Source organism: Ptiloglossa arizonensis, chromosome 2, assembly GCF_051014685.1.
Source record: "Ptiloglossa arizonensis isolate GNS036 chromosome 2, iyPtiAriz1_principal, whole genome shotgun sequence".
In the NCBI taxonomy this organism is placed as follows: domain Eukaryota; kingdom Metazoa; phylum Arthropoda; class Insecta; order Hymenoptera; family Colletidae; genus Ptiloglossa; species Ptiloglossa arizonensis.
This window is the reverse complement of record NC_135049.1, coordinates 13,755,254-13,779,923: the sequence shown is the minus strand read 5'-3', so window position 1 is coordinate 13,779,923 and position 24,670 is coordinate 13,755,254. Positions and strand designations below refer to the sequence as shown.

The 24,670-nt window shown below is 32.8% G+C and overlaps 4 protein-coding genes across 12 annotated transcripts in view; 2 read left to right on the top strand and 2 right to left on the bottom strand.

The window, feature by feature from the left end:
• Nucleotides 1-17,972, top strand: part of Ip3k1 (inositol-trisphosphate 3-kinase-like protein) — a 26,191-nt gene extending 8,219 nt beyond the window's left edge. Inside the window, exons 2-5 of one of the 2 annotated variants that reach the window (XM_076327115.1) lie at nucleotides 13,723-14,023; nucleotides 15,044-15,252; nucleotides 16,110-16,581; nucleotides 17,074-17,972. In XM_076327115.1, coding sequence (XP_076183230.1) covers nucleotides 13,723-14,023; nucleotides 15,044-15,252; nucleotides 16,110-16,581; nucleotides 17,074-17,283 — 1,192 coding nt within the window. In that variant the 3' untranslated portion in view covers nucleotides 17,284-17,972. The remainder of the gene's footprint in view (nucleotides 1-13,722; nucleotides 14,024-15,043; nucleotides 15,253-16,109; nucleotides 16,582-17,073) is intronic. The other variant, XM_076327114.1, reaches the window with a different exon arrangement.
• On the bottom strand, nucleotides 17,391-22,326 carry Rad17 (Rad17 checkpoint clamp loader component). Of its 4 annotated transcripts, none has more exons than XM_076327111.1 (11): nucleotides 22,071-22,326; nucleotides 20,879-21,506; nucleotides 20,690-20,749; nucleotides 20,106-20,502; nucleotides 19,828-19,984; nucleotides 19,634-19,756; nucleotides 19,388-19,566; nucleotides 19,233-19,322; nucleotides 18,854-19,044; nucleotides 18,574-18,692; nucleotides 17,391-18,436 (listed from the first exon to the last, which is right to left on the bottom strand). In XM_076327111.1, the coding sequence occupies exons 3-11, from the start codon at nucleotides 20,702-20,704 to the stop codon at nucleotides 18,325-18,327; spliced, it is 1,383 nt and encodes a 460-aa protein (XP_076183226.1). In that variant the 5' UTR covers nucleotides 20,705-20,749; nucleotides 20,879-21,506; nucleotides 22,071-22,326; the 3' UTR covers nucleotides 17,391-18,324. The 4 variants fall into 4 exon arrangements, with proteins under 4 accessions (XP_076183226.1, XP_076183227.1, XP_076183225.1 ...); XM_076327112.1 differs by lacking the exon at nucleotides 20,879-21,506 and having other exon boundaries at nucleotides 17,391-18,023; nucleotides 18,404-18,436; nucleotides 22,071-22,144; XM_076327110.1 differs by lacking the exon at nucleotides 20,879-21,506 and having other exon boundaries at nucleotides 22,071-22,144.
• On the top strand, nucleotides 22,026-24,090 carry Rnh1 (ribonuclease H1). 5 transcript variants are annotated; one of them, XM_076327117.1, is made up of 7 exons: nucleotides 22,026-22,376; nucleotides 22,551-22,658; nucleotides 22,727-22,870; nucleotides 22,933-23,026; nucleotides 23,247-23,371; nucleotides 23,451-23,715; nucleotides 23,925-24,090. In XM_076327117.1, the coding sequence occupies exons 2-7, from the start codon at nucleotides 22,558-22,560 to the stop codon at nucleotides 24,003-24,005; spliced, it is 810 nt and encodes a 269-aa protein (XP_076183232.1). In that variant the 5' UTR covers nucleotides 22,026-22,376; nucleotides 22,551-22,557; the 3' UTR covers nucleotides 24,006-24,090. The 5 variants fall into 5 exon arrangements, with proteins under 5 accessions (XP_076183232.1, XP_076183234.1, XP_076183233.1 ...); XM_076327119.1 differs by having other exon boundaries at nucleotides 22,027-22,376; nucleotides 22,795-22,870; XM_076327118.1 differs by having other exon boundaries at nucleotides 22,028-22,190.
• LOC143154972 (uncharacterized) lies at nucleotides 24,020-24,670 on the bottom strand. Its single transcript, XM_076327122.1, has 2 exons — nucleotides 24,502-24,670; nucleotides 24,020-24,276 (listed from the first exon to the last, which is right to left on the bottom strand). Exons 1-2 carry the CDS (start codon nucleotides 24,666-24,668, stop codon nucleotides 24,135-24,137), a joined length of 309 nt encoding a protein of 102 aa, XP_076183237.1. The 5' UTR covers nucleotides 24,669-24,670; the 3' UTR covers nucleotides 24,020-24,134.

The window sequence follows — 24,670 nt, the reverse complement described above, 5'->3', positions numbered from 1 at the left end:
AGGGATCGTTTGTCGACATATTAGAACCCCCCTTTGCTTAAAGCGACAACTAGTGCATATGTTTAGGTATGCATCGTGTCATTGACGTTCTGATCTCAAATTTACCATTTTATAAAAAAAAAAAAACGAACTGGCTTCCTACCATTTTTTAATATCAATAATATATTTCTTAAATAAAAAAAAAAAATAAAAAGAGAAAAATGTACTACCCATTCTGATTTTCGACCTACACAGTATATATTAATAAACCTGACGTTTCGGTTTATGTTGAAGGTCTTCTACAGGATTAAAATTGTATAATGCAGACATTTTATATAGTTACAACATTGACGGTGAAATTGTACTATCTGATGTAACTGGTTGTAATTAGTACAGAAACATATACAGTAAACGAACAATCATATTACCATCAATGTTTACAAATACCAACGCAAGTGGAAATAACGTATAATAGCCAGACACGTTAATGTTAATGCGAGTTCTCTAGATGTAGAATACAATACATGTATAAAGTAACGTACGTATGCCTTAAAGATCACGAAATTGCCCGTGACCTTTAAAATAATTTCTCATTATACAACGAGAACGAAGAAGTACATCCATACATTATCAAGCGGTATTTTTTTGCTGAAAAAAGTTAATCAGCTATTACGAATAATACATATATAAAATAGGAAATTATGAAGAAAGATAACAGACAGGTACAGAAAGACAATTCCTTGTACCGGTGTCAAAGTTAACGTATGTTGTATACCTGGTGCTTAGGTCAGTAATCCTATTGTTTCGTAGCTAACAGCATTATCGTTAGTCATAGGATTCGGTTGTATTTGTTCTCTTGCGTCATATTCCTTTTTATTCGCAGCTATCGTTAACGCAATTAATTCCATTAAGGAAGTGACGTGCGATGTCCCGTTTCACTTACCGTACAGTCATTATAAAATGTTACATTATTCTTTAACGATACAATTACGCCGATATTACTTAAAACGTAAAGTAAGGTACACGTGTGTGTACATTTAAGAAATATATGTTATTCGAGTGACCGACTTTTTGTCGAACAATGTTCCACGATGTGCAAGTAATGACTTTGCGTCTCATTGGTACTTAACAATAGAGATTGCCTACCATTGATACGGAAACACAGATAAATAATAATGATTTATCAAGTCACAATTTCACGATTCTGTTAATCACTGTGTTTCGAAACGATTCTTAAATAAACGATCGGAAATTGTGACAAATTTGATCGCATATTGAAAATTCGAAGGTTGCAAAGGATAATCGAAACGTGTTATTAATTCTTTTTGCGTGTATCTTGATCGCGACGCTTGTCTTACAATATAAAATATTTAAATTACAAGAATATTCTACTCGTGTTTGTTTCTGGCATAATATTGTAAATGTAAATGCTATTGGTTAATTGTTACGCGTCGGACGATTACTCCAAATTTACATACATATGTTTTTCCTTCGCGACACAACATTTATGTTGAAAATTATCGAACTTATCGAATCCTTTTGTACAATTTATTTCACGTCTGTATGTTTTCGTTAACGTACGATCTTATTCGTATTGTTTTTGAACAAATCATTTTTATGTTCGACATTAGATGAAATTCGACTCCGTGTCTGATAAGTATCGTTCTTGCTTGTGGCTTCGGGTCACTGACGCTGAATACTATAGTGACACTGGTGGGGATGACTTCGGTCATCTAAACGGATGTTACGTGCATGTATAAACGAAAATTCCCAAATTGTATCGAATCGAAACACGTTTCACACGTACATGACATTAATATTGAATTTAGAATCTAACTAAATTTAGAAATAAATTTATTCGAATAGAAAAATAACATTCGCCAAGTTCAACAAAAGCAGTGTTCGTTAATGAACACGTATGATTCTCTTTTTAATATCGACGCGTGAAACAAGAGAAAAAAGAAAGCAAAATTACGAAGAATTCAACGTGATCGGTAATTTATCTAACCGAACATTGCAAAATCATTTGATTCGCTTGCTTATTAATATTTTACCAGGAGCCTTAAATTTCGCTCGTCCCTGAACGCTCTAATGATATGCGTACTACGAAATCAAATTTCATTTTAGCGATGCAAGACGTTCGCGTATTTTCCGTTGCTCTACGGCATACAAATTTGTCGCGAAACCTTGCTCGATCGACTTTATTCATATTGTACGTGGATTCGTCGAAGCGATAAAAAAGGTCGCGTATTTTCACGATTCTCGAACGATTCAAATTCCTCGAGAATACTCTTAACACTAGAGCTAACGATGGTGAACGTATTACTATTTGTTTAATACAAATTACTATTTGTAAAATTACTATTTGTAAAATTACTATTTGTTTAGTACAAATTACTATTTGTAAAAACACTATTTGTTTAATACAAATTACTGTTCTTCAAAAATACACTTAATACTAGTAATTCTTCTTACTGTAAATAGTAATTCTTCAAAAATACACTTAATACTAGAATTACCGACGGTGGACACATTACTATTTATATTAACCACATACGTATTTTCGTTAAATGAGAAAAAGGCAAATTAATTTACGAGTACCGTTACTTGTCAATTTTGATAATTGTCCACGAATATCGTAAGCAAAGGCACCGTTAATAATTGAGTAATTTAAAAAAAAAAATTCGAAACAAGTCAAATTGACCCGTTTGATAGTTCGAGTGTTGATCGATTCTTTTAGTGGTGATTTTCACTGAGAACAATTATTGTACATCGTTTGTTGAGTTAAAAATGTAACTCCGATAAATTGGAAAAGTGTCGCCTCTGCCAAAAATGTAACTAGCAACACGTACACGTGGCCAAGCCGGTCGTTTCGAAGATTATATTCGGTACTCGATTCATTGGCTTTTTTTTCACGTAGAACCAACTGTTCCCAAACCCGTGTGACCTCTCTACGGAATGCACACTGTGCTTTTCTTTTTTCTTCTTGTTTCAAAGCCACACTATTCTTCGTGGCCGGTTCGACGCGTGGCCGATTGTTTTCTTTTCAGTTGAAAGTCACTCTGCGAGCTACGTCTAAATATAGAACCCTGGATGGGTAAATACGACCATAACGCCTATCAGTGACCAATTTAGAAGCCGTGTAAACACGCCCACAACACCGAAAAGGTAAAAGAATATCGTCGACGATACATTCTTGTGACTGGAGAATAATTCGCGTCGTTCTTGCAGAGGAGATAAGCTACGGTCGTATTTTTATCAAATCATTTCGCTCGCGCATTGACGCACGCGGATTGAGGTCATTGTCGTTGAATTTAGTCTGGTCGATGATGTTGTAAATTCAGCTCATTGAGGGCAACGCAAATTTTTTTTATAAAATTATTGCAAGATCGTGCAAGTGACCGCGTTCCTACCCAAGTTTTCTTTTCTGACGTTCACACGTTGAGTTATCCGCACGGTTTTATTTAATTATTGTTTCTGATTAAATAAAAAACAGTGCTCTGAATATTGAATTATTAGTATTCAGTCTAATTTTTGCTGCTTTACATAAGCGAGTAACTGTACCGAAGCGATTAAAAATGTATAGAATGAGATTTTATCATTCATTTTCTGATGAGATTCTTTAACTTCTTAACATCATATATTGTTAAAAACTGTATATTGTAGGCATGGTATATGTCATAGATATAGTTGTAATAATGGATAGAACATTATACGAGCAAGATCGTCTTTCGATAAAGAAACCATTAGTTTCAAACTTTCGGCTACGTAAATTAGATACGCAATAAAAATATTGTATTAGGTACGGGATACTTTTTTTTATCTCTCAAATATTATTTATATTTCCCAATTGTTCAAAAACTTGATCCTCTGATTATTTTTAACGACTTGGAAGTTCCTTTCCGATTGTTCCGATTTTAGATACACATTGCTCACTCAAAAGAGAATTATTTTTCTTTTATGCAGCAGAATAAATATTAATATCAATATTTGTATAATATGTATACATAAAATGCACACTTTGAGAAAGTTACAAGAATGTTGATACCAAACAAGTTGATCACTGATAAAGAAAAAAAGAAATCAAGAACCGTTGAAATTATTTTTCATTAATTAAATATTTTTTGTAAGTTAAATTTATTCGCACATTTTACCCAAACACATGAAACGAAAATCGAGAACGATTTCTCTCGGTGAAATCTCTTATCAAACTGGATACAACGAGTCTGCGTTATCTCGTGGCTCTCGTTGTTAAACGTTAAAACTGGAACGGTGCTCGATTGAAACTTATCTGCAACAATGCAATCTGAATACACCGATGACGTCAATGCTCTGTAAAACACGGCTCTACTTACGAACTGAACATAAGTTACGAGCTTCTTTTTCCTCTTGTCTACCTTCACGTACGCGAAGGCTAGAGCAAGTGTGTTTAAACTTATCTTTTCAGCAAAATCGTTTCCTAAATCGTATTTCAATTTTTTGGTACGATCGTATTTCAATTTTTTGGTATTCTCCTCGAACAAGAAAACAGAATGCAACCCAACGAGACGAAACTGAAAATTTTCACGACTAAAGATCATCGTAATGTTCTTAAATTTCTTTAATTGAAAAGTTACAAAAGATACTGAAACACGATACTTACACCATTGAAGAATTCACCGTCTGACAAGAAACGAAGAAACTTTTACTTTTGAATCGAAAATCAGATTGATCGAAAACAAAAGTCGGTTGTAAACTAAAAATTCAAGAGCGTGCTTACGTTGAGAAGGAAAAAAATACTGTAAAATTAATTGACATTGAAGAGAGATAAATATGTCGATCGAGGGAAAGAAATTCAAATTATGTATATGTAAATCGATCAATCGAACAACCACTGACTGAAATTTATTATTAACGAGTTAATGATCAGACTTAACATACGTTTATCAACGTTACGTATTAAACTTCCAAATTCGTTTCGATTTTACGTTGACGTTTCTTGCCTAATATTTAATCCGTGGCTTACGAAAGTGGCCCATGAATGAATCAGGGCGATGGATAATTTTAGCAAAATCAAACACCAAACTGTTGATCCTCCTTCGATAACCGTTTCTCGAGAGTTGTTTTGCCGGTTGCTCGAAGACATTTGCATCGAAGACAGCCTGTTATACATTCCTCACATATTTTACCCCGAGCGTGCTATGATTACCTACGTTCGAGTACGATCTTGGATCGCACATCGAATGTAAATGTTCGAATGTAAATGTTCCAAACGTGGAGCAAACTCTTCGATCGATTCGTCAAAAATTAAACTTTCGTTAAAAATTGTCCGTATTCCACGATTTAATTCTTTCTACTCCGAATGAACCAGTGGCGGAAGAAATCTGTACACTTATTTTACAATTAATTTTACAATTTATTTTCCAATATTTATACTTGGAAATATATGCAAAGATTTAATAGAGCAGAGAAAAATGGTATAGTATTGACTATACAAATCAAAAGGCTTGTATACCTAATGTTTTCTAGTAACTTGATCATCACTAGTATTGTGATCAACGTTTAAGTGTACCAAACACTTGAAATGTTAATCGTTGACAATTTATTCTTGCACGAGAAATATTCCAGCAGAGTTGGGTAAAATTTGTACGTAGATGAACATTTCGAGGAACGAATAAAAGATAAATAACTTGTTATTCGTTATTTGTGGAATAAAAATGAAAATTTAACCGTTGGATCGAACGAACGTCGTGAATAAATCGTTACACGTTGATTCTGTCTGTCGTTTTTTATTCGAATTGAATTTCGATTATCTCTGCTTTGAAACGAAATATTCACGATGCACGAGCACGCGTATTTATAGGGAAGGCAAAATTAAGAGCCATATATCTTGTTTAACTGCAACAACTCGGGTTCAAGAACTGAAGCTATTGTCCGTTCAGAATAAAAATGAAGAGGATGTAAACAACTGATAGTCACGTGATCGAAATGCCATTGGTCCGCTGCATCGATGCATCGTACTTGCTAGGGATGCATTATAAGTTGCATCTATGCATTTTTGTTTCTCTAGATTTCTTTCACGATATATGTATTTCCATACATTTTTGTGGAAAATATATTACGAAAACGATCATTGTAATTCCAAGATGAAATAATTAAAACTGCATTGAAAATTGATCAGTGAAATTGTACTAAACGTTTGCAATCGGAATAAACTTCCACCAAAGGCCTGAAGTTGATTTTAAAATAATTTTCTCGTGTATAAAAATTCGATTTGATGATACGGAATGCTGAACTTGATATTTTACCGATACAAAATATATATACAAATTTTAGTGTTAAGTAACTTATTAATAATTTCTGTCTTAGAACACAATCATTCGATAGCCAGGTCTGAGAGGTTGAATCGTTATTAAGTCTAAAAAAGGTATAAAACCTTTCGTATTCGCTTTGAAACGAACACGATATGAACGTTTAATGACGGTAAAAAAAATCATGTAAAACGGTAATAAATCTTGGTTTCTATGTCGCCTCAAGGGTAAAACTAAGCAATTGTGAAATACTGCACAATGAGATTGAATAACGACTGTTTTATTGTCTGAAACTGCGCTACGTTTGCTGACTCATGCTTCCTAAAACGTCTAATTACGTGGTTAGAACTTTTCCAGCGGTGAAGCAATTCAGAAGACAGAACATATATTACGGTTTCTTGTAAAATTGCTTTCCTCGACGAAACGTATGGTCGTTACGAATATTTCTGAAATTCCAAACATAATCCGACCGGATTGAAACACTAACGTACAAGCTATCATCATAAATTGATTTCCTGTAGATCGTAATTGCCTATTTCGTTTTCCAATTTAAAACTATATCGTACACGTATCGATAGTTATCGAAAATATCCATAGATAGTAACAAGAAGAAACGAAGAAACTAAACGTTTGAAATTTTTTCTCGTTTCTCGTTTAATAAATTGTTGTTTACCCAGAGAGAGATTAAATTGGTCGTGTGTATGGAAAAATGCACAAAAAGGATAAGATACGCCAAATGAATGAAGCTTTTTTCAATCTTAACAAGTTTTTACATGTATATACAATTCTTTCTCTCTGTACGGTTCTAAATTCCAAAATTGAAAAGAAAATTTCTACCATACGTGCTAACCTCTAGATGTTATCGTACGATTCTACATTTAGTTGCAGAATAACGTACACGAATTTTTTAACGCACGTGGAGGTACAATTGTTGGAAAATAAATTGTGAAATAAAAACTCTACCTACTATTGATCGATTCAACAATGGAACGGTTAACGTTGAACGAAAATCGTTCGGTGAGTTTCGTTTGGAATCGTTCGAGGTTTGCCATTGCACCGACGTGCATTCAGCTGTCTAACCGGCAATTGTTGCAATTACCATCGCGCCAATAATTCTTGCGCCAACGGAAGCGAGTTCAATTCTCTTCGACTACGCACAGCCACCGGTTGTTTACAATGATCAAACAACAGGTTCGCTCGTAATACTACAACGACCTTGTCCACCTGTAATACCAGCGACACGGATCGCGACGACGATAAAGCTGTAAAATCGAAATCACCGATCGAGAAATTGCGAATTCGATTTCGCGATGTCCTTACGTACGGACCTTGTCGAGTAGATTGAAACGAACGACGTATCGCGAAATCGAAATCCACGCTGAAACCACCTGCTCTGATATATCGCCGTCAAGGCACGCTCCCCGCGATAATAACGTGTCAATAATAATAATAACAATAATCAACCTTCGTCGATGAGGAAGTGTATTACACCATTCATAGACGTCGAACGATCACTTGGTCGAGCACATTATTCAGCCACGAGAGAACATCGTTCGGTGGAATTTTCGAATCCCTTTGCAATCTATGTAATTTCATTATTGTCTCGTAGGTGTGAAAGTTTAATCGCGAAGTGACGTGGTTTCGGGAAGAAGACGGTACGGTCTGATTTCGTCTGTGGATTCCTGTCGAGTTAAAATATTAAAAGTATATTCATTGTATCGAGAGAAACATTAGACTAACAATGCATCTGTGGAATACTTTATATTGGAAAATTATACTGCGGAAAATAAATGTAAGTTTACGTAAGATTTTATCGCTGATAATCAGTGAGTAGATTTAATAGTTTCGTGTTTAGTAGTAATATTTTATTATTGGATATAATGTCTTTATATGTGTTTTATATATATATATGTCTTTTTCATCTCTAATATTTCGTTCGTCTTCGAAAGATATTTGGGATTGAATTTTGAATTTTGAAGTAATTGAATTTTTCTTAATCATTCGAAGCAACGTGTTTGTTTCGTTACTACAATCTCGTGTTTACATTCGGTTGTTTGGTTGTAGATGTATAAATTATCGAAACGAATTTCAAGTTTCAAATTTCAATTTGCCATCGTAATTTCGATCGTTGTATTCGTAATTCGTGTACATTTGTCCGTGCTTCGTGACCTGCTGTAAAAGTACACGTAACCATCGTTTCAAATCGATCCAATCTTCAAGGAAATTGATCTCGCAATGTCAAATTGGACGAAATTTGCAAACACGGTTTCGATGGTTCGCGTATCGTTTTTTGGTGTGTCTATTGAATTATTTATGTACGAATTAATGATTTCTGGAATTTATTAAACTTGGCTGAATAAAAAGTACGATAGACGAGTAGCTTAACAATAGGAAGTACAACCGAAAAATAAATAGAAAGTATGGAATAAAATTTATACGTACGAGTGAATTATTATCGCGAATCGTTAATGGGTATACATCACAGAAACATTAATTTTCCTGAATACATTTGGCGTCGCGGTTTACGATCATTTAAAATCACTCCACAGATAAATTAAGATTAAATAAGCGCCTTGTAAATCAGCGTATGACAATCTCTTTCTCCGTGGGCAAAAAAATATGTAAATTTATTTTATCTTCGATTGTTTTGCATTCCGACGTGTGTAGCGGTTTATCCGTTCAACACCATTGAAATTTCCTACATACAAAACGTTATGTATAAATAACTCGGGCTTGTAAATATTGACCGTTTAATTTCGACGTAATTTGTAAACGTTTTTATTTATTGACGTCACACGTTTACACCCGTGCGCAAAATAATTCACGAAAGATCAAACGATGAACAATAGTTGCGTACAGTGGACACCACTGAGAACTCGTTTCACGTTGCACCGTATGTGCAACTGTATAATGCAACGTGTGATGCCATTTTACCTATTTATTAATTCTTTGATTTACTGTTCGATTATTAGGAAGAGATCCCACATGCTCATTTTGGGATGTAAAGAGCTCGTACATTCGCTTCGAACGACTCTGCCCATATTAGCACGGATGCACGGAAGGCTCTAGTCGTGTTTCGACTTCCGATTGGTAGCGTGCGCATCATCAATCGTTTTCAACCAATCGGAAGTTGAAACGTGCCTAGCATCGTCCCTGTGACTGTGGTTGTACGGATTAAATTGTTCAAAGCGAGTGTAAAATACAGAGCTGAACGAATAAAAACGAAGAAAGATTACTAGTTAACAATACGGAGCACGACTTCTTACGATTGTTCTTAAGTATAGCGTAGAGGGACTACGAAGGTGTTGAATAGAGGAATTATCAACGATTTTTTTTTTTTTTTTTTCAATATTTTTGAGGGGTTTGTGTTATGGAATTTTAAATAAATCTTGTCGACTATTATTTTAAGCACTCTGGTGTGGCGTTTAACGTCTTAACAATACGGAGCATGACTTTTTACGATTGTTCTTATAACGTAGAGGAGCTACGAAGGTGTTCGTTGGAGAAATAAATTAGCAACGATTTTTTTTCAATATTTTTGAGAGGTTTGTGTTATGGAATTTTAAATAAATCTTGTCGATTATTATTTTAAGCACTCTGGTGTGACGTTTAACGTCTTAACAATATAGAGCATGACTTTTTACGATTGTTCTTATAGCGTAGAAAGGTTACGAAGGTGTTCGTTAGAGGAATCAATTATCGATCTTTTTTTTTTAAATATTTTCAAGAGGTCCGTGTTATGGAATTTTGCAAATCTTGTCGACCACTATTTCGAGCACTCTAATCGCTTAACACTTTAACCATCACGATGGTCCTTGTGGACCAATATTTCAAAGTTACAACGACTCTAAAGCACTTGCAAGACACGAACTCTAATAGGTGTAAACTTTAAAATTACTCTCGTTGGTAATATTATAAAATAACAAGTGCATGGACAAATCATCGAGTATTTCAATTTCTTACGCTACGATTCGAACGAATATCGGGGGACATTTTTAATTATAGAAAACTAACGTGGTGTTCAACGCGTTACAGAAAATCTGATAATACGAGTTAGGATAATTCTGTACGATTAAATTTTACCCGCAAACGTTAACCACAGACCTGACTACAATCGACTAAAAACATTTGCCTCGATGCAATTCGTAATTCACTCAAGAAGTAATCTTTTCCCCCCTGCCTGTGCAAGATTGTATAAAACAAGAAATATTTGCGAGAGATACGAAAGATATTAACCAGAGACATAACGATTTATCGTACGATAAGTTATGCAAGTACAATTGATACGACTATTTAAACGATAATGTGTAAAGTGTTTTATTTGCAGCGCGCCATACGATCATCGACGTACGAGTCATTGTACAGTAAATCGTCATTGTGGCCACTAATAGAGCGGTGGGGTAGCCGCACAAAATGGCGGGGATAACCAGTCGGTGGCCTTAAACGGTCACTTGATTTTCATCCGAATAAACTCGATTCTTTTCCATCGAATCTTATCTAATCGGTACACCGCTCGGCACTCGGTATACAAATTCGAATCGATATCTCTGATCGAAACGACGATTAAAAATCGAAAGTCCAAGTTTGCTTCGAACGTCGTTTGTTACAATCCGCTGAAAGGTTTCCACGAACGTGCTCGAAAAATTGCCAAACACCCTGATAAATAATCTCGAGCTCTCCGGTGTTGTACGCTGTTTCTTTAACCTCGCGCTCGTAGCGTGTACTCGAGCCTTTATTCACAATTGTCTGACCGTTACGCGTCAACCGAGCAATTGGACGAATCGTGACCGTTCTCTCGATGCACAGGAGTGCACGTGACGCATTGTAATTGGATCAAGTGGCAGCCGCGACGCGCTAATTAGCACGAGTAGCTCGCGACTAAATAACTCGCTAAACTCAATTAAACCTTTCGTTGCAAAGGGCGTCCAGTTGAGTCGAGGACTGCACGGAAACACACGTGACGATATATTTCTTGACTCGATTCTTGCCACGCTTTCAAATATCGCAACTTATATACGTACGAAGTACGTGTTGCAACTTCGAGTCCAATCGTCCTCGGTATGCAGTGTCTGTTTCTCGAGCGTCTCGGTTTAACCCTTTCCGTGTTGACACTTTGACGTCCGTTGTCACGTGTACGTGACTCTACCAGCCAGGCGGTTCTCGGCCGTTGTCACGTGTACGTGATCTTATTTCTTGGCTCGCTTCATCGTCATCCGCACAACTTGGAAAGTTTTTCTTTCGTATTTAATTATCAGAGTTACCAATCGGTTAATACGATCGGTTACGACTGCTTTTGCAAGGAAATTTACTTTGTAGCATATTTTCAAACGACGTTATGACTTCTTCTATTTTTCAAATACGATCAATTTCGTGGGTTCCTTTTCTTTCTCGATTATCGATTTTCCTGAGGTAATATTTCAACACTAGAACTACCGAAAGTGTCAATTCGACTTGTGTTGAACTTCTTTTTGAAGTTACTCAATTATCAAGGGTGTCTTTGCCTGCAATATTCGTGGATTATCAAAATTTGTAACTAGTGGTACTCGTATATTATTTTGCCTTTTCCTCGTTTAACGAAAATACGTATGTGGTTTAATACAAATTCTAATATGTTCGTCATAGTAATATACTGGAATCTATAGTGTTGAGTAAGTTCTAGTGTTAAGTAAAGTAAGTAAATGTCATATTCATGACATTTGTTCAAACTGTAGCGTGAAAAGTAAATATATTTTATTTTATTTTATAGTATTTTCAACGACAGTATCTAATATTACAATTAGGGTTCGTTCCTTGTGAGAACTTTCAATAAACATTGTACGTTCGAAACGCAGATCACTGCTACGTTATTCAACGTATTAAAAATTTTACAAATGTTTCGACTTTCGACCAAACACCTTTCGACGCACAATAACATTCTGTCTCGAAACTCGAGCGACCTCGCTGTGTTCACGCTCTGTTAATTTTTTTATTCGTTTTGAAGATCGTCTTTCACGCATTGTTTGGCGAGTGGCTGATCATTTTGTTTTCGGGTTTTAAAGTACGTCACGACAGAGGTCGAAAGAAACGTTTAATTTTTATTTGGTTCAATTTTGTGGCAACTTGTATATTTTTTCAAAAGAATATTTTAAAAAATATTCTTAATTAAATATATAATTAAGTATATTTCATATCCAAGTATCTCGTGTAAGTATTAATTTAGCAGGAAACCACTCCATTTTTATTTTCTTCAATTTCGTTGCAATTTATATATTTCTTTAAAAGAATATTATTTTTAAACGAAAATTATTTCGTTTAAAGACGCCCGTAGAACTGAAAGAATTAAATATGTTTCATGTCCGAGTATCTCGTGTAAGTATTAATTTAGCAGGAAACCTCTCCATTTTTATTTTCTTCAATTTCGTTGCAATTTATATATTTCTTTGAAAGAATATTATTTTTAAACGAAAATTATTTCGTATAAAGACGCCTGTAGAACCGAAAGAGTTATTACTCACACATCTCGTGTAAGTATTAATTTAGGAGTAAACCTCTCTATAAGGTAAAATGATACGAATGTATCGTTTAAACGAAACGTGCAATCACACGTTACAGGTGGTTTGTTGCACCTCGAGGCAAATCTGTGGTCATGGGAAGTCACACCTCCATAAACGACTCAATTTATTCCTCCATCGTTTTCATCGATAGCAGAATACGCAATCGTAAAGGAAACACGACTTTCTAGTAACACCCTGTATCAAGTATGCATTACGTATGTTAAATATGCACCAATATGACCCGTGTGACGTACATTAAAACGATATTATATATCATATTACTGGGACACGTTTAAAGAAAAGTGGACTTGTTTGTACAGTGGATCGAAAAAGTATTCGTACACTATATTATGAGGAAATTTCACAAAATCAGTCTCTACAGGCAAGAAGAACTTCCTTAAAATACAACGTACAAATACTTTCCGGAGCCACTGCATATTTTTCTAAATAAATAGTAATCCACGTCCTACGAGAATTTCTAAATCGAAGAGAGGAAATTGGAAGAAACCTTACGCGAGTAAATTCTAAATCGAAGGTGTTAGATTCCTCCATACTGGTGATTAAATAATTCTAAAGATGGTTAATGATAGTTTGTGATCGTTTCACGTTAGTCAATTGACACATTAAAATCAGTCTTACATGCAAGAAGAACTTCCTCACGATACAACGTACAAATACTTTTCGGAGCCACTGCACATTTTTCTAAATAAATAGTAATCCACGTCCTACGAGAATTTCTAAATCGGAGAGAGGAAATTGGAAGAAACCTTACGCGAGTAAATTCTAAATCGAAGGTGTTAGATTCCTAAATATTGGTGATTAAATAATTCTAAAGATGGTTAATGATAGTTTGTGATCGTTTCACGTTAGTCAATTGACACGAAAGCGCACCGATGTCGGCTGGATTAAATTCTTAGTAGATTTCTTTGGTTCCAGCCCTCGAAGAAGGAGCAAGCGCGGCTGAACCATAATTCCAATCAGAAGGATCACCGAAGGCAGAAGGATGCCTCGTCGAGCAGCACCTATAGCGCCTTTCGTCAATGGCGAAAGAGCACCTCTATCGGCTCGAATCGATCCAACAGCGTTGGATCCAGCTCGACCGGTGCTCTCGCCAAGCTCACCAATGATCCAGCGACGATACAGAAAATGGAACAATTCCCTCTGGTTCTCTCCGATGCCACCATGCCGGAAGAGGACCTCTCGCTCAAGTTTCTAGCGCTGGTATTGATCTTTTCAACTTACGAGTTCTTTTTCTCCGTTACACATTAAAGGGTACCAATCACCCTAAAGACCGAATTTGAATCGTTGAATTAATTATAATTCAATTATAATTATTATAATTATTAATTATGTGTATATATAATTATTAATATATCATAATTATTAATTATAAATATAATTATTAATATATCATCATTATTAATTATATATATAATTATTAGTATATTATTAATTATATATATAATTATTAATATATTATAATTATTAATTATAATTATAATAGTTCGAGATCGTGTGAAAATCTCATCTCGAATTTCAAATCGGGACGAGACTCGAACGCGGAACAGAATCTGAAATTCCTTCGAGATATTTGATTAAGATTAAATAAGGGTTGTTCGGAAATTCATTTCGTTTTCCAAAATGGAGAGTATACGATTTAATCAAATGTTTGTACACTCTAAAATAATCGTGTTTCATTTTCACCCAAAAAAAAAAAACGAAATGAATTTCCGAACAAACTAATAACGGTGAATCTCTTAGCGTTAGAATTTTCTAAATAAAACGTATCCGGTGATCGTTTATTAAAATTACAGATCGTACCTTTAAACTGTACAATCGAGCCTTTTCGTTGCGCTGAAAAAAGAAAGAAACTAGAGAAATATCGAAAAACTGATACCAAAAATTACAATTCTTATTTAAGCATCTAAATTTCAACTGTTGAATCAACTGTAGTATAACTGTGAACGATGCTACGAATCAATTATACTAAATTAACGATCATCGATTAACGAAGTAACGTATAGATTGTGCGAAATTAATTATAACAAGTGAATATAATTGATGAATTTATTTCTACCGCGATACGATGAATTTAATATGAAAATAAAGAAATTAATTATCGCGAAGAAGTGTCTTAATATCTGAATTTCAATTCTGGCCGTTTCAACTCGTGCATCAATTATTTACAAAATCGTGTTCGCGCGAGGTTGAAGCTTACGTTTCTTTGTATTTTTCTTACAGAACGCTTTAGACTTGACTGCACCGGCCAGTGATATTTTATTGAAGAACAGATTGAAGTCCTGGTTCCAGTTGTCCGGTCATCCGGATGGCTTCGCACCGGCCGGACCCGGAACAGTCTGGAAAAGAAAAATGGGCGGGTCAGAGAACACGGAAAGAATTGTTTACGAGGCGCTCAGCAAAGACAAAGACTTACGAGATTGTATACCGAGGTGAACAATAGCTCAACGTGATTCAATATCGTGAAAAAATTCAATTACCGTGGAACCTCCATTGTTCGAATACTCCGCCACTTGAACATTGTACAATTCAATTTTTATCCAGACGATAGTCTCGCGGAACGAACGAAAGACGATGAATATAACTTGTTGTGCGTTACTCGTTGAATAAAAATTAGAATTTGAACGAAAGAATCGGACACGTCGCAAATAAAAAGTGAATAAATGTTGGGAACGATTGCTGGAAATTTTCAACAAAATTGGACATCGATTTCTAGGAAACTTTCCATAAATTTCAACTTGAGGACTGTGCTATATGTTCGTTTCTGTTACCTTTCAATTTTAAACGAGAAATCATCCTTTATATAGGAGTCACTCGTTTTATTCATGTCTATGTAAATTTTACATTAGAAATCTGTCATATTTGAAATTTATAATTTCTATGTTTTTAATCGTATACCTTCGCGCAGAAAATGAGTCCGGACGGGACCATATTTGAACTATTTTTTTTATTATTATTTAAACAAATGGAAGTCTTTGGAAATTGATTCGAACAACGTACAATTAAAAATGTTCCGAATACGATCGTAATTATTTTTATCGATAAAACTTCACCGATTCGTACAGAACACTCGTGTATATATAATCAACAATATATAATATTATAAATTTCGAATAAAAGTTATGATCGTATTTGGATTATTTTATCCAAGAAACTCTCTCAAAAGACAATGCACTATCTACATATATTGTATAGTATATATCTCCTTATTTTCGATCTTGTAAACCTTGGAGACTCTCCTTTATTCTATCGAGTTTAATTTTATTTTTACACAATGTTATTTCCGTAGATATTACCGAGAAGTGGAGTACAAAGGCGATACGTTCATCGAGCTACAGGATTTGCTTTTCGGATTCAGCGATCCGCATGTAATGGACATCAAGATGGGCACAAGGACGTTTCTCGAGTCGGAAGTGTCGAAGACGACCGCTAGATCGGATCTCTATCAGAAGATGATCGCCGTCGATCCGAATGCACCGACGAAGCAAGAACACGAGCAACGCGCCGTGACAAAGTTACGGTACATGCAGTTCCGTGAACAGCAGAGCTCGACTCGTAGCCATGGATTTCGAATCGAGGCTATGAAATTACCGGGAGCGCCGCCGATCACCGATCTGAAGAAAGTGAAATCTCATCAGGAGGTCCTCGACACGATGAAACTTTTCCTAGGGACGCGCGAAGCCACGCGCGAGAAGCTGCTCGTCCGCTTGAAGAATCTACGCTCGAAAATCGAGGCGTCCGAATACTTCAAGACTCACGAAGTATGTCTCTTTGTTGATACGTTGAAATCGAATTAACGCAGAAAACACAACGTCGATACGTTCGTTAAAACGTGGCGATGGGTTATTCTAACAATATTTATTACCCGATGATATATCTAATTTAGATGCATGTATGGAATTATTTTTCAAACTATTTAAAATGCAAAGCAGGCTGCCCGGGAGAGAAAAAAATATACTATCAGGCATGAATTTTTTGCGGAATTATTACTCACAGAGGTGACTTTAATGTCACCTTCATTTTTTTTCTTTTTGTAACGGAGTCGTGTTTCTTGAATGCACCTATCTCGTTTGATAAAGAATTGATAAAATGTGCATTTACCTTATTACGTGTGCACGAGAGCATAAATTAGGAATAGAGAGCTACTGTTTCTGTATTATAATATAATACTGGAAAATGAATTTTTCTGTTTTAACAAAGTGTGTACGTTATTAAATGACAATGTGTAATATACATAATCATTTGTTTTACAGATAATTGGTAGTAGTATCTTTATGATCTACGACGACGACAAAGTTGGTGTATGGTTGATTGACTTCGCTAAGACACAAGCATTACCGAATGGACAACGAGTGACACACAGAAAACCATGGGAACAAGGCAACCATGAGGAAGGATTTCTATTTGGTCTTGATATTCTTATTTCAACAATAGAAGAAGCTGCCCTCTCAAAAGCGGCGTAGTCTTTGCCGCTTATAAATATCCCGCTCTGGTCTCATTACAATAACTTTTGAAGTCAATCATTTTCATTTATATTTATAAATTAGCCAAGGAATATTCAATGTTCGCTGAAAAACGTACCTTTATTCGTTTTACAAATAATTTTTTTTTAAATACGATTTATAATATACCTAAGACTTTGTAATACTGACATTTAATGGACACTAACATCGGTTCAGTGTTTCTCAAATTCTTATGCCTTTTCTATTCTTTTCATAAATTCAAAGTAAGAGACTGTAATCAATATACAAATTATTTAAAATACTTTGAAATAACTTGAAACAATTTGACAAACACTGACATATAAGGTATTCAAAGCAGAAGACTGCTTATTACTGCATTTTTCTATAAACCTTCGTAGTCGAGAAAGTTCACGAACGGTACTCAGTAACATATTTAGTATGTGTACAAAGTTTATTATTAATGTACAAATATAGTTAATTAAATGTAATCATTTAAAAATTATTTATGAAGAACAGTTAGATTGTAAGATTTACGCGTTTTTTTAAACGAAATACTCGCTCTTAGAAACAATTTCGATTTAAAATTTAAGTATTTATATATCTGCATTAAATTATTTTCTTCTGTAACTGCCACAAATTTAAATATGAAGAAAAATATTTGTAATAAAGAACATTTCTTTTAAACTGGATAAATTGTATACAATTCTATTTAACGACGAATCTTGTTATTTTTGTTGTATCTATAAGGCATAATAAATGCAAATATTTATTTGCTGCTTTAAAGGTAATTAATATACAGAATAAAATGCTATTGCAAGTATTGGGCAATAATAATGTGAAAACTATTAATTAACGATGTGTACAAACGTTTTAAGAACTATTAAATAATTAGGAATATTCGAAAAATATTTCGTATTTATATTCTCCGCGTCGTTCGTTTCCTGCTGATATATTTTTCATCTACGTAATACTAGTAGAAAATAAATCTTAAATAAATACATAATACAATTTCTTTTTTTATAACTTCCGTTTCCATACATATCACTCAATAATTGCTTCGATATCAACATCGGGCAATTCCTCTGTAGATTTTGATTTCGAATTAATTATAGACTCATACCATCGAACTTCGGCTGCTGTCAGACATCTTTGCCTATATATATAATAATTTATAGATACATAAAATGTGGAATACCGAAATGTATTAACAATTTGTTAATATTACGGTCATTTGAGATCACATGATACTACCATATTATAAATATACAAATACAAAATTTATTTACTAACACATCGATTCGGTCACTTTGTGGTTTTTTGACGGGGTTCCAGCCAGACACAGGTTTTTCGTTCATTACCATCAAACCTCGAGTGCAGAAAGATAAAGTAACTTTAGTTAAATTGGTATCCTGAAATTGTTAATAGAAAAATGTATTAGTTTCTTAAAAAGTACATTTTTTTAAACCTTTCTTTATGCAATTCAAATAATAATATTACTCCCTGTGTAATTGTTTACGGGACTAAATATAGAAGACTACATAATTATATGTAACAAAAATAATTCACATACACGCCATTCAGAATTTAAAACATCTGCTAAACTCAAAATATCTGTACAGGCGTTTACTTCCTCTATCCCCCTCATAGTGGTTAAATAATTTTCTTGAATAAACTTTAGAAATACCGTCGCTTGCGATTGAAAATATGCTGCTATTTCATCAGGGTCGTGAACAAATTTCCATGAACTTCCATTCTGAATTCCTGCAATTTCATATTATTTTATTAATTATTATGATTCATAAATTTATGTTTCATCTTTTTTGTAACTAATTCTAATATGTGTTTATCTGTTTTCGTTATTAATATTTATATTATATATATAAAATATATAAAAACTATATATAAGAATAATTAAATTAATGATATACTTACTATCTATCTATACTTACTTTTTGGATTTATAACTCGACCAACACCATGCAAAAGCCCCAAACCCTCTTCTCGAATACTGCATTTATTTTCAAGCTGTTCTTCAGGTACTAACGGCATTATTATAACATTGCATTAAGAAATCAAATATATTCATGTCTCTAATTATGCTTACCTCTCAATGAAATGAAAATAAGATTTAAAATAGCATTTCTAATATCACCTATACTATTAGATAGTACTTCATCGATTTTGTGTTGGGAAACATGTATCATGTGCCCAGCAATTGAATTTAAAGTATCACCTATTCGTTTTAATGCATTCCTCATTGCAGATGGTGTAGCAGGATTTATTCTAAATCATAAAGAATTTAATAAATGCTTACGTACAGTAAAATAAAATAGAATATTAATCTACTTACTTAATTAAATCCATGCTAAACTTCTCTCTTAAATTAGAGGGAAAAAGCATTTGTAATAATTTTGAATTTCCTGTTTCTGTACATATAAAAACTATAGATTCTTTTCCTATTTCAAAGTATTTTCTGAAAACATAAATAAATTTTGATTATAAAATAGAATGTGCATAAAAAGTAAATACCATAATTTTGCTTACTCCAAGAGAGAAAAAAAGCTATCTGTATCTTCGAGATAAACATTTGGAAAATCTTTTACAAGAAGAAGGCGCCTGGAGTAATTACTCAAAACTGAACTATATCGAGTAGCCCTAATTAAAAAGTCCTCAAATCTATCTCCTTGTCTCATTACCCAATCTGGAAAATAATTAGCAATTACTATATTTCCATTGAAATCATTCGTTTCTATTTAAATATTATTAATTTTTTATAAACATTTAAAATTGACCCAAACTCTATTTAGTGCAAAAAAGATTACTGTTTTCATCCATGACTTGATCAATAGGAGTAATCCATTCTGTAACATCGAAATCATTTTCTTTTGCAAGTAGTCTTATTGCTGCTGTCTTTCCACAACCAGATGCACCAGACAAAATTAACGCACAAGGCCGACCCTTCTTAACTTTCAATTGCAACCAGGCTAAAATATCTTGCTGTTTCTGCCTACTGACTACTAATTCAGAAGGCTTCTGTGGTTCACAAGCTTTCAGTAGAGCAGATAGACTGCTTGTACTTTTTCTTTTAGGAACTATATCATAAACATCTGAAATACTGGATATACTACTTCCTATTCCTTGCAACTTGGCACGTTTGACTGTTGATGACTTACTAACAGGTTTAGAGTCAAAGGATGGCATCAGCCAACTACTATTTTTCTAAATAAAAAACAAATATAAATTTTATATGATGGAAAGTAATGTATTTAAACTGGATGTCTATATATTACTAATGTATGATCTTAAATAATTATAACAATATTTATCTACAATCATATATTGAAGTATGTAAAAAATGTTTAAAAATGTAGAAAAATATCAAATTATATATTTTATAAAGACATACCTTTGAATGGGCCATATTCTGATGTTAACATAAATGTTTAATTCATGGCAAAATATAACACTGTAAAAATATCAAAAATATTATGTTTATTGATTGGAAAAATAATCTAATTAATTTATTTACAATACTACAAAAATATTTATTAACTAATTTATTTTAATTAGCTTCTTAATATTGTCATACAGTCACCTACAGGAAAATTGTACAGGTTGTATCACGAGAAATGTTACCTCAGTACAGTAACAGAATAAAAAATTTCAATTCATGCCACATATGCTTAATTACATTTAAATTAGGCAATTGAAGTAGTGTGTGAATAACTTTGAGGCAATTGTACAACAGCTATTTTTGAATGATTTTTGATGCATGTTTTTGATCATTGTCACCATAAAACATGAAGGAATCCAACAATCTTAACTTTTGTGTATTATCTTTTAATTGAGTTTTCAAGATATTTAAATAATACCACTTGTCTATACTTCCTACATTGTACACTGCTTTTTCTGTGCTTAATAGTTAGATTTAAGTTTTATATTTTTCTCTGTTGATTCAGTTTTTGCTAAATTCTTCTTAATAAAATTATGGTTTCTCAAAAACCATAATCCTTATTGCTATAACATTTAGTGAACTCTAATCTTTGTCTTCTATTCCTAATACTTACAAGTGGTTTTGATTGGGCTATATGACCTTGATATTTGTATCAATGATTTTTGCACCTACAGATGCTCCTAGGTATTGTTCAATGTTAATCACAATTGCCAGAGCAGTTAATTTTGAATCTTTTTTTATTTTTCAAGTATCTACCTTTTGTCAACTTCTGTGAATTTTATTATATATACATACATTGTATAGTAGAAGCATTTCTATTTAATATTTTAGCAATATTTTTATATGATTTATTATTAGTAAAATAATAAATTATAAGTTCACATTCCTTTAATATTGTATTGGACACCTATCCACCTATACTTTCTATATTTGTTTCATATTTGAATTATTATTTAATCGAAAAACCGCCTTCAACTGATGCAATTACATTCGATTAACTCTAAGAAATAAAGAAACAAATGAAGAACAAAACATCGTGCAGCATTTGTTTAAAGAAATGCGATATTACTATTCTGTACGATTTTGAATGCGAAAACAATTTAGTGTATGATGTGGTTATCATTTTTTTGTTTTCAATAAAGGAAAATGTTTCATTTTTTATTTTCTGTGTGAATAATTATAAAGATTAGTATGTAAAATATTTTTTTTCAAACAAATTCCTTATCCTGTTATTGTATCGAAACAGTATTCATATGACCGTATTCATACGACAGCATTCATACATTTTTCACTACGAGTGTCTGAATTTGGCGAAACCAATAACTTTACGTACATTTTCTTAGAAGAATTATTATTTTGTTCTAACAAATGATTTACTTTGTAGCAGACAACAGATTACAATTGCTTCAGATAGGTTTTTAAATTCAAAGTGTATCTGTGATCAAATATTTAGGTTATATTTGAATTTTCTATCTATGTACATTTTCGTTGTTTTATTCTTGAAATTCTTTTTCAATTATAAGCGATTACATTGATCTTTAAAATCAGCTAACATTTGGATAAAATGGACTGATAAATGAACTTGTCAAATCGACAATAGAATGTCAGGCTTTATCAATATTAATTATGAATTGAAAAGGTTTGATTTAGGTTAAGCCAATTAATGAACGAAATTAACATTATTAGAAAAATATAATTTAGATACCTAAATTTTAATTTATTAAATAATATATAAATTTTATATGTATATTTTCTATTATATAATTTTTTAATTATATTCTCATTAAAAAATATATTTCTTTTTAATTGAAAGGTAATAGATGAATATACCTCAATTAAATATTTTATTTAAAATATTGAACATGGCGCCATCATATTATGCAGTTGCTAAAGGTCGTAAACCTGGAATTTACACCACTTGGTAAAAATTATGTTTGGTATATATTATTTTAAATCCATGTTGTATAAATTATATTTGTTTTAAATAAGGGATAAATGCAAGGAACAAGTACAGCAATATTCTGGTTCTGCGTTTAAAAAATTTCCTTCTCTAATAGAGGCTGAAAAATTTATAAAAGAAAATTCAGATAAAAGTAGTAGTAGCACAAACACAATAACTGTAGTAAAGAAAAGGTATGACAATCATTATATACTAATAAGTAGAAATAAGTATTTTAATTTTAAATCTATTTTAGACCAGCATTGAAAAGAAAGGAATGTTTAGAAGTCAGTGAGAAACAATCATCTCCAAAAAAATGTAAACTAATTCCTTTACCCATTAAACAAACTGTAAGTAATTTCATATATAACTGTATACTTAATTAACAGAGGGTACTAACATATTTATGTATTTCTAATATTATTGACATAATTCAGTTATTGGTTCTTCGTGCAAATTATTATTTGGAAAATTCTAAAAATGTATTATGTACACATATATTTTCAATTTTGTAAATATATGATATGTATTATTACACGAACTCCATTTAATAAGTTCCTAATTTTTTAGGCATCGGATTATATTATGGATGATGATGGTTATGTAGAAGTATATACAGATGGTGCCTGTAGTTCAAATGGCAAACGAAATGCCCAAGCAGGTGTAGGTATCTGGTTTGCTGATAATCATCCCATGTATGTTTCATTATGATTTTGTTACAGTCAATTTTTAAGGTGAGATCATTATTGTATTTAAAAAAGTTAATAATTACAGGAATGTATCGCAACCAGTTGTTGGTAGAGCAACTAACAATATGGCAGAAATTCAAGCTGTAACCATAGCTGCAAAACAAGCAAAACAAGCAGGTATTACAAAATTAAAAATTCATACGGACTCAAAGTTCATGATTAACTGTGTAACTAAGTGGATGTCAAAGTGGAAAGTAAATGGATGGAAAACTGGAAACAATAAACCTGTTATAAACAAAATTGAATTAATTGAACTGGAAGAGGCTCTTAAATCTATAAATGTAATTTGGGTAAGTGCAAAAGAGTCTTTTGCTTCTTTTTCTGTGCAGAAGTTCTCTTTTAAGAAAATCAATTTTGACTTCACACATCTTTGTATAGATTTATTGTAAACATTTTGATTAATTTTTTACAGGCAATCATTTATCAACTGATGCTTGAAAATTTGATTTTATGTTTTACATCCATTGTTTATTTAATAATGATGTTTTCGATATTTTAGAAACATGTCTATGGTCATCAAGGAATTCATGGTAATGAAATGGCTGATAAATTGGCAAGAGAAGGTGCTTCACAGTATTAAAGATAATTATCATGTAAAACATCATATAATATTCTTTATATCCATATTTGCAATGTTCTAATGGAAATACAAATTTATTTAAGTATTTGTAAAATTTTATTACTAACAATTAAACCATAAAGATAGGTACTAATTTGTGATCAATGCATCAGATGTATCTTCAACAATGTCAGCCAATTGTTGTTTGTCCGTTGATCGTGGATATATTTGTTTCAGAAGAATATATATGTCCTCTGGCGATATTTGAAGCGCCAAAAGTTCCAGTATAATGCTAAAAGAATAATTTTTTGAAATAGGTATTAGTAATCACTTTTATAACAATTTATTATTCATTTATATTAATTAATTAGTGTATGGTACGTGTTGTTCAATTTTATAACCTTAAAAATATTAGGTTTGTCATGAAATGTCAAAACTCTACGATGTAATTACGAGTTTCACTGGGCTGTCAAAAACAGTAGTACAGGTTATATTTATAAGTCGGGTAAATTATTACCGATAAACTCCTGGAATTGCGGAAATCCCTGCCAATTCTGCTAATGTGATTAATTCTATTTGATGGGCTTGTGGAAACGTCATTCTATCCATTACAAATCTCAAATGATATAAAAATCTTAGCCGCGCGAAATTCTTTTCTATGATAAAAAATTCATTTGTTAACATGT